Source organism: Megachile rotundata, chromosome 3 (genome assembly GCF_050947335.1).
Source record: "Megachile rotundata isolate GNS110a chromosome 3, iyMegRotu1, whole genome shotgun sequence".
NCBI lineage: Eukaryota > Metazoa > Arthropoda > Insecta > Hymenoptera > Megachilidae > Megachile > Megachile rotundata.
In genome coordinates this window covers 11,856,418-11,873,413 of record NC_134985.1, presented here as the reverse complement: position 1 = coordinate 11,873,413, position 16,996 = coordinate 11,856,418, and the positions used below count along the sequence as shown (strand labels likewise).

Sequence of the window (16,996 nt, the reverse complement as noted above, 5' to 3'; positions counted from 1 at the left end):
TCCTGCCGTGCCACCGAGGGGGATGGTTCTCCTTGCATCGGCAATTAGCCTCATCCCCCTGGATACCCTTCGTTCTATCCTGCCGGTTATAGCGACCAACCCCATCCATGGCATTTAATTACCTTGCCAACCCCAGACTAGCAGCCTCGAGGCCAAGGTCACGAGCCATTCAACTCTCCGTATTCCTCAGCCCACGGGGCACACTGACCGAATTTAATCTTAAGCCCCGCTTCCGAGTTTCGATTATTTCTCGCCACTTTACTGCCGTTGCTCCTTCGTTACGCGACCTCCTTTTACCTCTGCCAAATGTTTCTACATGAAATGTTATTTTTAATTAGTGGTACAGGATGCAACCCCTTAAACTAGTTGTTGATTAAATCTCTTTTGGCGATGATGAAAATAAAATAATTTTTTATATTTGTATTTTTGTGGCTTTTGGAAGTCAGGTTTTGCTAATAATATTTTTGGGGTTATTTTTTAGTTGAAGTTGTTTTTTTTGGGGTTCTTAAAGTTGTTGATATTTTGTTTATATGCAATTTTAATTATAGAATAAGTTCAAGTATATTTGAAGATTTAGAATGTGACCTTGAAATGACCTCTTCTGAAATTAAAATTAAACGTGAATGTGTCTTGTATGAAATACAATGACTTTGAAGTATTCTTTATAGTTTTCGTCCTTATCAATCAAATTGCATATTAAATACTTTGTGGACCATCAGTATTGATTTTAGGTGGACCCTGGATGTTCTAAAATTTGTTGTATTTATTATATTAATTATACTAAAATTTTCTATGCAGTTTGTAATATCCTTTAGATCCTTTTTGGAAATTTTTATAGCGAGGTAATATATGTATAAGTATTTACATGTGTGTAATATGTAAATTCCTTCTAGTAGGCACTTTAAAGGTTTATATGGTGCTTATATGAATAATCTTATACTGTTTCATTATATTCAAAAATTTACAAATCTAGTAAAAGTGTTAGTAACAATTGTAGAGAATGACGTTTTTCATTTTCCGTAACATCCATTAAATCAGCACTTTTCAAATTAGATAAATTGTATCATGTACATAATAAAGTACACGATAAATAACTATTAGGTACATAACAAAATAAACATAAATAAACAAAACAGCGCAAGAAGTTACATATCAAAATGACGAATACGTAACATCAGCTATCAGTGATGTCAAACTTTGCAATCAAAATGGACGTCTACCTCCTATTATAATTAGCTATGTGCCCAATTACCAATTCCACAAAATTGCTAGTACTCCTCATCAGCAACTACAATTTCGTATTAAACTGTCCATAAACCAGAATATTCGATTCAATATTTACAAAGCAAAGGAAAAACTTCAATCACCGATTGATGGTATGCAAACGTCGCATTTCCTGTTCCAGTGATATTAACCATGACGAAGAAAAGACGGTCTGTTCGTCATTCGTCTCTTTTTCGCCATTGTCATGGAGGATCGCATGCACGGCCGCCATAATCTATAAATCACCTCGATCCTTTATGGGTTATGGAGGAGAGCACCAGCCAGCGCTTCCCTTTGGTAGTCGATAACAGCAACCCCCGTGAACGTCTCTCGATTCCGTTTTTATTTATTCGCTAGCCGAGCTAACGAACGAGAAGCTGGCCATTGTACAGCCAAGCGACATCCTTTTTACGATCGATTTGCAGAGACGCCATTTTCGCTTATACCGGCAACCTGCAATCCCATAAATCAGCCACCCCTCTTCTTCTTCTTCTTCTTCGTCTTCTCTCTTCAGCTTTTGTAACCTGGTCGATTCTTCGTGGACGATCCAGGTTATCCCTGTGATATTCTTTTTTCGTTTTACAGAAATAACGTGGTAGACGACGATATTTCTTGAATCTGAACGGTGGAGATTTTTTAAGGAAAGCTTGGAACGTTTAGGATACCAAGGGGTTGTTACGAACGAACAACTTTATTTGATGGAATTGTCTTTGTTTAGGTCTATTTAGGTGGATACAATTTTAGCAATCTTTAGTAATCTTTGTTAACTCTTTAATATGACACTCGTGACTTAGTTTGCACCCCTGTGAAAAGATTGCTGTAATTAATTTGATTTCTTCGATCGCTATTAACTATTTTGGTTATATAAATTATATGATAATTAATTTATCATGTATTTATATGGTAATTACAGAGTATAAAATATTTGACGTAATGATACATATTTATTATTAATATTGTATGGGGATATTTGATAAAATTTTATTATACATTGTATTTTTGAAATTATTACCCGTTTAATCCATCAAATCCACTAATATCTAAATTCTCTAATAGGTATTTCTTAAATTCTCAAATTTTCACATTCTGAAATACCTAAATTTCGAAGCACCCTCACTCACAAATCGTCAAATCTTCAAAATCCCCAGAATTCCCAAAATCCTTAAATCTCAAGTCCCAATTCCCAAAATCTTTATAAAGGAAAAAAATTTTAAATTCCTCCACCGTCTTCGAAGGAAGTCAGCTCTATCCCCGATCCGCTGACAGTAGTATCCAACAAAATTTCTCTCCATCCGTGAGAGTAAAGACGCCATTTTTTCGAAGGGACGAAAAGAAATGTACGCAGGAGCCGTGACGACGTACGTGCTCTCACGCACGCGGCAATCGAGCTTGCTTACGGCGCGGGGGTGAGAAAGAGGAGGTCTCTCGGCTAGAATTGCCAAGGGGGTGGAATATGTGCGTGGAAGCGCGCACACACGTAGAGAGGGGTAGGTTGGGTGCACCCCCGGGTGCCCCGGGCTGCGCAGAAGTTCCTTCCTTCCGCTTGATCGACATCGATTCCAAGATGGCGGCCGAGTGGCAGCAGTGCGCCCACGGCATACATATCGGCCCATTCTACGAGCCACCCCGCCCTTACGGAAGCCCTCTTCGCTTTCACGGCCCACCCCCTTTCCGCCACCCACAGCCCGATCTGCTCTCGTCCACGAGCCGGCGGGGTGAGTTCGTCGTTCAGGGGATGCTCGACGAGGGGTGGGGAAACAGGAGCTGTAGTCGGCTCACGAGATGTCCGGGCCGATATCGGAATCGCATTAGGACGCCGCACCACTTTCGCCCCCGGGAACACACCGAACCACCCTTCTCTCGATCCATCCACCCCCTCGATGCAGCTCGTTCTTTTTCCTATTCGAGCACTCCTTCGTCTTCTCCGTCGGCTTCTGGCCTCCTACTTCGTTCGCTTGCTCTTTTCGTTTCGAATCCTTCTCGTGCTACGCTACAGAAATATTTCAAGGAATTTCGTGACCACGCCTGCCGATTATCCTGGAGACTGATACATAAGGTGTCTTCGGTCACTTGAGTAGATTTCTGGAACTCCATACATTTGGAAATTATTGGGGTTTTTAATTATTTATTATAGAATTTGGAATATTGTATGGTGATTTATTTGTGAACTACAGTTTTTGCAATTTACTTGTGAAAATACAGTAGGAAAATAAATAAGAGATGAAACGTGAGCTAGTGTTTGTTAGGACTACGAAAGAAGCATGTGTTTTATCAGACGATATTTAACGTAAGAGTCATATTTAATTTGACATATGTAATTGCAATCTTACTATACAATATACCAAATATTTTTTGAATAAGTTATAAGAAATATTCAAGATCCTATATTAATCATTGATTAGTGGATATATGTTTTTAAAACATGGATCATTGATCACAGGTATATTTTCAATGCAAAATTTCTTGAATTAAAATTGACATTCACATTTATTAAGTGTAACCTCACTATGTACTCTTGCGAGTTTAAATATTTTTGTCTTCATGAAAATTATTTAATATATTACTAAAATTACTCTCTGCAAAAAATGTCTCGAAATTTACTTATTAATAAGAATTGCATTATACTTAGCATTATATTTTATTAATAAAATATTTTGCAAGATATACTTCGAGGTTATAATATGCTTTAGGACCAGAAAGTGTTCTACTAGTAAAAAAGATATAACTTTTTAAGGAACCTAACCAACTATGTAAATAGCCTATTTAATTCGTCTGTCATGAATTATTTTTTTATTGTAAAATAATATAATTTCCATTGTAAATTCTCCTCGTACTATTTTTAAGATAATCCAACAAAATTTAATTTTCATTTGTTTTCTAACGTATAAAATATTTATTATCTCATATATGTGGACGTCACATATGAAGTGGACGTCACATATATGCGACATGTATGTGTATCGACAATATTGTATGATTTAACCTTTTGTATGAATGAATTTAGTGCAAATGAGTATAATAACATGTGTGTAATAGTTTCATTATACATATGTGTAATTGTTTATATATATGCATTATAGTATCACACATATATGTAATAGCCTATATACATATGTAATGATATTACACATATGTGTAATAGTTTAATTACACATATTATAATATCATTGCTCAACTATCATTGGTAAACTGAATCAAATATAAGATATGTTAGGTTAGGTTTGAAAGTGTATAGAAAAAAACTCAAACCGCAACATATTTATTGTTCCAAATTTTTCAAAAACTTGATAATTAAACTATTACACATATAATAAAAATTTTTGAAAATTCAAAACGACAATAAATACGTATTATAAACACATTGCAGTCTGAGAACCAACCTAACCTAACTTCGCACATTTAATTCAGCTTTCAAAGAAAGCTTTTATGCCTCTAAAGTCTTCAAAAAAATGTATCATTTTTCAACTATTTCAAGTAGCACTCTTTTCAATTTCTAAGAGTGTAAACATATATTTTAAGTTTCTATATAGTTCATTATTTATTAATACCTGCAGTTCTTAAGAACCGTAGCAGGAACCAGCATACTCGAAGCTGGCACCGAAACCATAACCGTTCATCCTCGATATAACGACGTAGCGATCGAGCACGTAGCGCACCCTGGGCAGCGATAACGCGGCTACATCTACACCTTCTGCCGAATAATTACGAAATCTGGTGTTCGTACCACGGAACGAACGTCCGTTCCGCAAACAATCTTATCAGCCCGGTCCACGCGGCTCGTTAAGGAGTCCCGCCGGAATTTCGTATGCTCACGCTCGAAGGAGCACGCGGACGAGGATGGGAAGCGAAAAGAGAAAGAAGCGAGAAGATTGACTCGAAAGTAAAGCCGATTAGGATCCGTAGGAGCGATGGACTCGAAATTTCGTCTCTCCCCGAGGGCTGATCCTCGGATCGCGTCGCGACCCTTCTTCGCGCATTTTTCCTTGCCTCCGCGACGTCGAAGAACGATGTACGAGCCGGTGAAAAATTTGTGCCGGCACCGCCCGTGGTAATCCCTGAAATAATGGCACGGGCCACGCTCGATAAATCCGGAAACGTGGCTGCTACTCGCGAGCATCCCGTAGGAGGGACCACGCCGGATATATTTTTCCTACGGACGACGTGCACGCGTGCGTGTTCTGTACGTGTGCTAGGCTGCGTCTACGTGGCCAGAAGAAGAAGCTGGATGGCTGGATCGGAAAACGTACGGGGGTGGGGCCACACACACGCACGAACAAACACAGACAAACACACCGGGGAAAGAAGCGGAGATTGATCTGCCGGCCGCGTACCTCCGATACGCGTTTTATTCGTTCCTCCTCCTGGTTTTTCTCTGTATACCTTTCCCGCCGGCGTTTCGGGATGCAGAGAAGGGAGGAAGCTGTTTGGAAAGGAACCCGGATGATCGTGTAAACCGGCGCACCTGTGGGTCCTCTTAAACGTATTTGTAATATCCTCCTTTCGTGGAGCTTCTTTAGGGTTCCTCAAGAGATCGTCGTTTTTCTTGAGGTGCTGCTCGCCGACGTATTTTTCTTTTTCGTGGATACTTGCGAGGACAATCAACCAACCCTCCATCTCATGTATTTCAATGGAAAGAGGGTGGTAAGGAATTGCGCGTATATCTTGATACTGTCATTTTTAATATGTGCTGGCAGAGTAGAATTTAATGGCGTATATTCACTTATTTTTAAGTTGAAATTAAACAGAAAAATGAATGAATATAAAGTGAAACATTAACTAGCGTATATAGTAATTATTTACCGTTACAAAACTCGATGTATACTTATATAAAAGGTAATGTTGTAGTATAAAATATGATACCTGAAGCTCATTTGCACCTCTGTGGCAGTTATAGTGTTAATAATTTAGAATTTTTATGTTTTTTAGCTGTTTTAAGTAACCCATTGTCTGTCAAATAAATTGATGATTTAATGGTATTCTTTAATGATATTTTTCATCTGGAATTTTATGTGTTATTAAGAATGTAGAAACTATAAGAGTGACCCAAATCAAAATTTGGAAAAAACTTGATCTTCAACTGAACCCAACCCTCAAATGAACAACTGAGTCTTCTTTAACTACGTAAGAGTTAACTTCGTTATGAATGCAGAATATGTTTAACATAATACAATAATAGAATAAAAAATATGTATCTACATATTTTATATGTAGAATAATATACGAAGGTAGCACATCGATTAAATGTAGAATAATATAATACAATTACTTATTGGCATAAATTAATATTTCGTTAAAGCAATGAAAACAATAAGGAACATAAAAATCTCAAAAATCATATTTAAAGACTGCAATCACGCGGAAACGCAGTCAGACAGTTTGCGTTTAAGGATATTTAACGTGAAATTGAATTTCCGATGTAACGAGGAAGAAGCATGGTCGACAATGATGCTTACAAGAAATCGACCCTCGAAATTATTGTTCGTCGAACAGAAAGAAACGATAGGGGCGTCGTCGTGACGGATTTCCACGCGTCGTTACGCGATGATCGAGTCATGAAAATCGCCGGTTCGAGCGGCGATTATTCAAACGAAACCTCTAACAAGATTCCCGCCAATCAGCTCCCATAATGATCCCCGTCAAAGAAGAGATCCTCCTCGTACTCGTCCAGAAACGATCTACAGGGAATAAAGAGGGAAAGGGTTTTTCCGCCGTCTTTTCGTTCCACGCGTGGAAAATCACTTCTTTCGTTTTCATTCTATTCTTCTCGGTTTTATATGGACAGAGTATTTATTTACTGCTTTAGTTTTTGTTAATTTCAACTTGCAAATTGTTTAAGTTGCAGTTAATGAATACTGAGGATAACAGGTTTTTTTGTTTTTTTATGATGAGGAACTCTACATAAGTATACTAATCCTATTGTTTTTATTAATCTTTCTGGCTGAAAATTATGTTCAATATTCTTTAAATACTAATTCGTAATATGTAATAAGTTTGGCATATTAATAAACATTCAGATGATTTGCATAAAAATTAATTTTCCTTTAAGCAATTTATTGTTAATATGCTACGAATTAATATTTAAGAAATAGTGACTGTTATTTCAAGTTTATATCATTGACCATATGAGGGGTTGTTATATTTATGCAACCCACTGCATAACTTGTCGTTAAATTAAAATTCTTGTACACGAAGGTTCTTCGATTATGTTGTATCATTTTTACATACGACAGTAAATAAAATTTAAATATGATAAATTTATAGTACGTGTTTTAATACACTCAGCAGAATATGTAATTCACTACATGTATGTAATAATTCTGTTGCTTTTCTCTCTACTTCCAAGACTTCATTGAAATCAAACCCTTAAAAATGTCGCGACAATAAATGCCCCACTTTCAGAATAAGGACCGATTAAATAATTTGCATAAACTATCGTAAAACGTTTGAGCGAACGTCGACGAAAGAGCAGGGATTTCGAAAATTTCATCTCGATCGTAGGCGCCAGCGTACACGTCTTTCTCGACGCCTCTTCCATTTCCTCCTACTCCCTCTTTTCCTTTTTTCCCCTGTACCACGTCCCGTTCGACCCCTTCCCCACGGGTTTCCTCGCGACTCTCTCATCCCGTTTTACCCGGGCGATCGCAAATTTATTCCGTCGAGTAGGCGATGGCGTCGGACGGAATCGCAGTACTTTATACTCGTCGAGAATCGATAGACAGCCCCGCACGGATATGGAAGCACTATATTTTCCCTCGTCGCACCTCCTGGCCGTTCTCCGGGGCCCTCTTGTCAATAAAGCGAGCACTTTCCTGGCACGGAGTTTCATTATTTCTTTGCCATCGACTTCGTTCTCCCTACCATTCTCGTTTCTAGCCACCCACCACCCCTGCTTTCACCCTCTCCGCGTGACCTTTCAAGGATAACCGGGAAGTTGGTTAGTATTTCGCTGACCTACTGGCAATGAGGCATAACAAATGAAGGAAAAATAATGAGGTGAACGTCACTGGACCAAAGAAAGGAAGAGGATACGCTTCGTGTCGCGGAAAGATTGCCGTTCGGAAAATGGCGGAAGCCGGCGTGTGTTTTCTTTTCACGCGTATTGAAAGGCTCTTCGAAACGTTTCGATAAAGGGGGATATTTCTGATACGCTACTTGATTGTTTTTATCATTATGGTAATCTATGACCCTATTTCTAATCGAGATTGTTAAGAGATTTACTACTTTCATGAAAAAAACAAAGGTCCCAGTTAAGCTTCATATCAAAATATTATCACTTTAATGGCCGCTCATGTATGCGTATTGATGAACGTATGCTGCTTCAATAATTATCACACAGAGAAAAATATTAAACGTATCATAATTATTTTTGTTTATTATGTTCATTTCGTTTCGTATATTCATGTTGAATTATTTCGTGAATTTACATGAAGTACTTTGAAATTAATTTTCCAAAAATATTACCAAGTTCTGACGACATTTGACTGCGTAAGCCATTATAGTTTTATTAATAATTAATTTTATTAACAGATCTTTCGTATATCAATGACAGTGTCTAAGTTCAAAAATTCTCATACATATACAAAATGACAATCAAATTTAGAGACCAGTATAAAATTCTTCTTATTTTTATTTAACTCACAGCAAGTACTTATGAATCTCGTTTTAAGGGTCTTCATTAAAGATAACATATTTGTACTTTAAATCGAAAGAAACAAGCAATTAATGCATGTACCTTTTACTGCCATAAACTTCTTAAGTAGTACGATTTTGACAACCTTCAAAACACGAACTTAGAAGTTGTTCAAACGTTCTGTCCCTCCGTCCATCATTTGCAACCCTAAAGGAGCAGAAGGTGCATCAGGATGGCGTCAAAACACCGCGAGCAGAAAATGTAGTCTTTGGTCGGCCGCCTCAGAAGTGGTTGAAAGGGGGTTGGTGTAGCGAGATTTTTCGAGACTGGCCCCGTCGTTCACGGCCGCAGGGTAGATTGGCAAAGCAACTTTTGGAATCCTCTTGGCATCGTTGGGAAACGTTCTGGAGTAAAGCGCGAGTCGACGTCGCTGGCGACGCCGGCGAAGAGGGTAGAAAGATTTAGAAGGTGGTTGGGGTGGTCGAGTCGGAATCAAAGGAGTCAAAAGAGCTTTTCCAGGCTTCCCCCTCGGCCGGCTAGATTGAACTTCTTTTCCGCTCACGGAGTTTTCCTATTACTCCGAATTTCCAGCCGCGGCAAAGCCAGCGAGCGCGAACCACACTCACACGCGGGCAACGCCACTGTGCGCGTGGCGAAAGTTTGCCCGGCCGTGTTACGAGGGTGGTTTACCGGGCTGCTTGCGGTCGTATCGCGAAGGAAATTTCTTTTCATCGGTGAACACGCTGGCCAAGAGTGCACTGAACCCGTACGCTTTATCGCCCAGGGAAAAATTGAATTTATTAGGAACATGCACATATTTGCTACCCGGTTAAACCCTTACCGCATGCAGTACATGTGACATAAATCAAATTTTCCTTTATTTTGCGCGTCAGCTGTTTTCTAAACGGCGTAGATTCTACTTTGGAGATATCTAAGAATTGTTTGAAAAATATTGGGAGAGATTCGGGTAATCTTTTTCAATTTGTTATTAAATTTTATTACTTTTATTTAATTGTTAGATGAATGATATTAGCTGTTTTTTAAGATTATTCCTATTTCGAGATATTTATAAGTTGAATTTCTTTAGAGTGATAAATTTTGAATTCTGAATATTTTTTTGTTGGTGTAGATTTGTTAAATTTCATTAAATTATAAAGAATAATGTGATTGTTAAAGAAAAAGCGGGTTTTCAAATATAAATGTGCTTGTGTCACTACTAGTAATAAATTATGGTCAAATATATGATTATATATTAAACATATGATATATTGCAGAAAAAATAACATATAAAAAATATGAAGAAAATATTTCAAAAATCTAAATCTCTAAAAAACTAGAGTTTCTACATAATTCAACAAAATTCAAAGAAACAGTTTTATTAATATATTTTGCAAGAAATCTTGACAAGAAGATATTCGGTAATAAACGCGAATATTTTATTATTTATTATAAAACAGAAAATGTGTTTTAAACCTTTGCTGCTGTAATCTTGAAATAACAAAAAAAATGAATAATTAAAAATGTTTCGGTCGCATTCAGTTTATAATAGCTTAGAGTATTGTAAAACAATATATTTACGAGAAGATGTTTCGTTTAAAGAATTATGGAGATGAAAATGGGTGAAAGGAAGAAGTGAACGTCGCGTTGAAGACATCTCATTAGTACCTCTGCTTTAAAGCGGCGTTTCATCACCCCCTCCGACCTCTCTCACCCTTAACTGAGCCACCTAAGTAAAAATCAATAATTCCTTTATCGTACAAATTAACGTTAAGCATATTCCACCCTCGTATACAGGGTCTACGACCAACGTTACACCGTTTCCTGTCTGCCTATCCTGCATAATATCACTAGCCGCGTTCCTGAAGACTTGACAGTCCCTCTGCTTCCCTTTCAGCTCTTCTTCTTCTTGCCGTTTCTTCCGTTCAAGTGACGACGTTAGAATTCGAAATTCTGAACAACCTTTCTTCACTATGCTGTTTCACAAGATGTTTTTTCAATCGTTTAATTAATTTAATGTACTAGTGAATTGGTATAAATTTAATTTATTAATTTTAGAGTCGTTCATTTAATTCTTTATTAGCATTTGCTCTTAATTAATAGTATTATGAATGATATAAAATGGAAAATTGATAAAATTATAGATAATTTGAGGTGTAATATTTTGCTGGAGATGAAGGTTTAGTTTCTTCGTTTTTAGTTTTAATTAATACATTTTTATATTTCCATATTTCTATATTTTTATTTTCCATATCTCCATGTTTCCATATTTCTATATTCTTATATTTCCATATTTTTTATATCCTACATTTCTAGATTACTATATCTCTAAACTTATACTGCAATTTTAAAAGATCCAACTTGTTATCTATTCAAATTTTTACATTCCCAAAACTTCTATACTTTTAGGGTTTCATATTTCTAAATCAATAGAACAAGTAATTAATATTTCACATTTTTATTTCTCTAAATTTAAATTTTCTCCAACTTTCCAAATCTCTACATTCGACAAAAATTGAAGGATATTCAAATTTCAAAATATAAAAGTTTGAAAATATTAATTTTGTTGTACCATTGATTTGGAAATATAGAACTCTAACAGTCACAAATATAAAAAAAATTTGATATTTAAAAAATATAGAATTTTGAAATGAATCTTTATCCATTTGAATGTGCTTCTAAGCGAATATTAAAAAATTTAGAAATATAAAAATTTGGTACTTAACCTACAAAATAACCATCTCTTGCAATATATAAATATCCCGTTTTACATCGATACAAAAGGCAACAAAATTGTTATCGTGAAAAAGCAGTGGTTTCCATTAAAACTTCCGTCGGAATACACGGAAGTTTCATAAACAGACAGATCGTCGACGAATTAGTTCGATCAATTCATAGCGGTGTCGGTGGTTTGCGTGCCGACGTCGGTTCAGGAAGGTCGTTAAATAATTTCAGAGCACGGTAATTAATGGCGAACGCCTTGTTATCGCGTCGAGCGTGAAACAACGCGTGCGGCTCAAGCCTCAGAACGATGTCATATTTATTTCGTTAATCTTTCACCCTTGGTTCTTCGTTCCTGCCACTAACCTCGTCGCGTCGCTATCGTTCTCCATAATGGCGGACGATAAAGAAGAGGAACGCTTATCGGAATTAACAAGCCGATAACACGACCCCTAATTTTTTACTACGAAAACGAATACGTTCACGTGCAGCCGAGATTAAGATATTCCGTGCTGAAATTGAATAGTACCTCAACGAGATTTGTTGGAATTCAGTATTTCGTTGGAATTTCAAATTGCCTTGAATGAATAATAGATTACTAGAAATTTTAATTTTAATTTCAATTCTTGCAAAAGAAATGATACTAAAAATTAATTCAAAATTATGGTTTTAGTAAGTGAAAAGCGGTTACAGTTAGTAGTTCAATGTTTAAGACATGATTCAAAGGTGATATTAAAAAATGATTGAAAATTTTATAGAAATTAGTGGTTTAATGTTACAACAAAAAAAAAGGATTATCATGTTAACATTTTTTATTTCACGTGTTATATAAAAAATAAATATAAAAGTGTTATGAAGAAGAATACATATTTCATGATAATAAAAATGTGTTATTTTAGATTTTAATACAAATATGTATACAGAATCCATATTAGAGCTAGGCAATCAAAATGTGGATATGTCTGCCATATTTTGAACGGTTGTATACATGAATTGCTTCGTTTAACATATTTTTACAGTTGCTGCATAAATAATCTAAATAGCACCAAAAGTCACTCAGTATTTATTCCATGTAAGTCTAGTGTTAATAAATAAATTAAATCGCACAATATTAACTCTGAATTACCATCACAAACAGAAGCAACTGTCCCAAACAATTAATATCAATTTAACAAGACCGACGATCTTATTCCAACAATTTGGCCAAGCAGCACACGTTTTTCGATGCAAATGCAAACGCACACAACGGAATCGCACCCTCGTTATCCAGTATCACGTTTCCGTCGTATCGCATTGTGTGATCAGCGTCCAGGCAAATTAATTTGTCCGTGTGTTACGTATAATTACGATGGTCGCGAGCCATGACACGCGTTCGATTCATTAAGTCGATCGTAATGCCGATCGGGGACGGATATCCAGCGTTATAAGCTCACATTATCGAGTTTATTTCAGCATAGAACGGTGGAGACCGAGAGGAGACCTCCGGACGTAAAATTCCACCCACTCGTCACGCCCTGACGAATAACACGAGATGCAGGACGATAACGTTTTAACTGCCGGCTAACACACTACGCGACCGTGGATTATCGGGGCCTTATCGGCCGACATTACGAACCTGGTCGTGGAGAAAACGAATGGCCCACCCTGCCATAATGCGTCCCCCTTTCTGTGCCAGACTCGTGCGTGTGTGCGTGTGTGCTTATGGTAGATTAGGATAACGAAGGTTGTAAGACTCTGCTGGCTCGTCGCATGTTCTTCAACCCCATTTCCTTCTTATTCGATTGTTTCTTTTTTCGACGTGAAATACAGGTCGTAGTGATCGTCGTAAGCGCTCGAAATTACGTGACCGCCGGTTGTAATTGATTTTACCTAAGAAACTTACTGATTAATCACAGTATCTTATACATGTTTATAGTTTAATGTAGGTAAATAAGTTTAGATATCTTGCGGTTACATCATAATTGCTGCACGATGTCGATAACACCGCTATCAGAGTTAACCAGTTATTACTACAATGAGAAAGGTCTTTAACACATAAATTGAATAAATATTCCCTAACAAAAATGTGACATTTTGAAATCAATACAACCGTATCAATTTGCTACCCTTATTTTCCTCTGCTTTTGCAAGTAAGATTGTTTGCACCCCTTAACTCGAGACACGTTTTCTGTTGCAGGTAAGATTCGTATGATCGATCAATGCTGGGCCATTCATCGAGTTCGCCAACTTCTCTGTTCGCGGTGCTCGTGACCTTGACTCGCAGGCGTCGCGACGCTAAGAGGTTTACCTTGGTAAACCCTGGTATCTCGGGATACCAGTCGGGGTCTCGGTCGAGGGATTAAGACAGGGTTGTTGAGCGAGACGACAGAGGGCTGCTGGAATCAGAACGAGAGAGACGGAGCTACGAAGGAGAAAAGGAAAAGAGGCTACTGTAACCGTACGCTCGTATAATTGATTGAGTCTAATGAGTTAAAGGGGATACCGCCGTAGCAAGGGACGGAGAAATTAAAGAGTTCTGGGTCATGAAACCAACCCTCGGGACAGCGAAAGTGCGGAAACTTAGGTGCTTCTGTTCTCCTTCGACCCTCGCGAGTCGGCCACGAGGGCGCTGATTGCAAATTAGTTAAAGGAGATGCCTCATTAGGATCAGCTGCTTTCTTCAATTTTAACGTTGCAACACGCCACCTTCTTCTTTTTATTATAAAAGTTAAGAAATTCTGAAAATTCTGTGTACTTCAAGTAATTCTGAAATCCACTTGAAAAATTTTATTTTTAATAAGTAGTTGATTTTTAATTAGCTTTAATAAGTTTTTAAATTATTTTACTGTCTGTCGCTACGTACATATGACGTGCATGATACCATTTGTTTTAATCCTTTGACATATGTGTTGTTAAGTATACAACGCTACAATATTAATAAGGTTCAAATATGTCACAAAGATTTATAAAGTGAAAATCTTTTGTCAATTAATCAGCAACCCTGCAGATTATAATTGGACTTAAACTTCGAATTGCTATACATTTAAAATTTGATTAAAATCGCATGTGAACTGTGAGTATCACACCTGTCAAGGGTTAAATTGATGACTTGCATTTTTGTCGAAACGAAGAGTAATATAAATTAATGTTTCCGTTTACGTTTAATGTACGTAAGCCGTGGGTAACAATGTATGAGATGTATAAGACAAATTATCAAAAATGTATGTATCGCGTAGCATCCGTCGCAATCTCATTCCATCTGCGCGATATTACTTTTCCGCGAAACAGTATCTCGAGAACGTCTCGGCTTTAGCCGGTGTGGCTTTTCAATTTGCGTGAGAAGGAGGTGGAAGCTTCTGATGGTGGAAAGGGGATGCGGCGACGTCAGCAGGAGGAAGGCGGGTAAGAAAGAAAGCAAGCCGGCATACGAGAGAGACCCGGTGTCTTCCACATCCCCCAGGGAAATTATTGACAGTCAGCGAGGAAATGACGTCGTAAATACCACGTCGGAGGCCCCCGAACCCTTCACGACCTCCATCGGCGCCACCTTCTTGCGTTTCTTCCCGCGTAATCCCGTTCCTGCTTTGTTTCCTTCGCGCCTTCCTTCCTCGTCCCTTGGCCACCAATTGATTCGATACGTTGCTTCTTCTTGTCTTCTGGGGGATTTTTTCTTACGGGGACTAACGAGACAGACGTGCTTCCCTTTATTTTTAGGAGCTTTCTGGAACGGGGATTTAGTTGGATGTCTTTAACCCTTTGACTGCGTACTTTTTTACGAAATCAATATGTGGGGACGTTGCAGTATATTATACTAAATAAAAAAGGTACTATGTGTGTTAGGTCAAAAGAGATGTTTTTGAACATTCTGTAATTTGCAGCTTTGTTTTCAAGATATGTGCGAATTAGCATATATTGATAGATATGTGAAGACGTGAATGTACGATTTTATTTAAGCAGTTTTTACGTAGCACAATTTTATTCATTATTTCCTTAAACTTAATTTTTTAACAAAGTTGACCTTGAAATGTTCTCACATTAATTTTATAAATATGGATAACCTTGAAATGTCCTCATATCAATTTTCTAAACATAGATGACCTCGAAATGACCTCATATGAATTTTCTAAACACATATGATCTTGAAGTGTCCTCATATGAATTTTCTAAACACATATGATCTTGAAGGGTCCACATATGAATTTTCTAAACATAGATGACTTTGAAATGTCCTCATATCAATTTTCTAAACATATATGATCTTGAAGTGTCCTCATATGAATTTTCTAAACACATATGATCTTGAAGGGTCCACATATGAATTTTCTAAACATAGATGACTTTGAAATGTTCTCATATCAATTTTTTAAACATAGATGACCTCGAAATGTCCTCATACCAATTTTCTAAACACATATGATCTTGAAGTGTCCTCATATGAATTTTTTAAACACATATGATCTTCGAGAGTCCTCATATTAATTTTTTTAGTACAGATGACTGTATAATGTCTTCATATTAAACCTCTCACATATTCAACTTGTATATGACACTGTTTATAATGAAATAATATTAGACCATCCATTTGAAGTAATTTTATACTTATCTCAAAAAATATTAGCTTCTAACTTCATCAAATCTAAAATATTACTACTCAAACATTTATTACTGATTTTTATCAAATTTCCTAAAATATTAATTATTAATTTTTTTCAAATTTACTGTTAGCTTAATATAACACATCCAAACAATAACCTTACAAATAAAGAAGCGTTTAACCAACGCGTTAAACGTTTATAGAACATTAAAAAAAAAAGAATGAAAGGAAAACGGAATACTAAAAGTGAACAAAATATTAAGAGTAAACTACGAAAAGTTTTACATTAAGTATCTCGTAAGGAGTTATCGTTGTTGCTAGCGAAACGTGCAGTTCCCCGTTGACCGTTGTTGTAGAACAACTTTTCTGCATCTCAACGTTCACGATTGTCGTGTGGATTATTTAACTTCTCTTTCGACCGATCTTTCAGGCCGCAAATGGAACATTGTTGAACGGGGTGCTTTAAACGCTGGTTTTTTCTTGGTCGACAAGCGTAAACTGAAAAGAGGCTGGCTCGTTATTTTTCGCGGAAGCGTCCTCATTTTCCGGCGGGGCGTTCCCTTCTCGAGGGAAAATTTTAGGGAATATTTTACGCGCGAATTACGAGCGTATTTTAAGGGGAACGGAAGTGGATAGAACAGAATAAAAGAGGTAGAATTAAAAGATTTTATGAGACGGTTCTATCGGCCAAATACCGAGTGGCACTGTAACTTGATTCTGGAATGAAATACGATGCTAATTTTGCATAAATGAATTTAAAACATTAATATAAAACTGGTTCTTAGTTATGCAATTACGTTTTCAGTACCTTT

The 16,996-nt window shown here is 37.0% G+C and overlaps 1 protein-coding gene across 2 annotated transcripts in view; it reads left to right on the top strand.

Moving 5' to 3' along the window:
• Positions 1–16,996, top strand: part of LOC105662131 (UPF0489 protein C5orf22 homolog) — a 493,870-nt gene that overhangs the window by 358,112 nt on the left and 118,762 nt on the right. Inside the window, exon 4 of one of the 2 annotated variants that reach the window (XM_012282441.2) lies at positions 13,788–13,810. The exons of the other annotated variant lie outside the window; for it this stretch is intronic. Within the exon in view, the coding sequence (XP_012137831.1) occupies positions 13,788–13,791 (4 nt within the window). The 3' untranslated portion in view covers positions 13,792–13,810. Of the gene's footprint in view, positions 1–13,787; positions 13,811–16,996 lie in introns of those variants that run through there. 2 annotated transcript variants of the gene reach the window in all.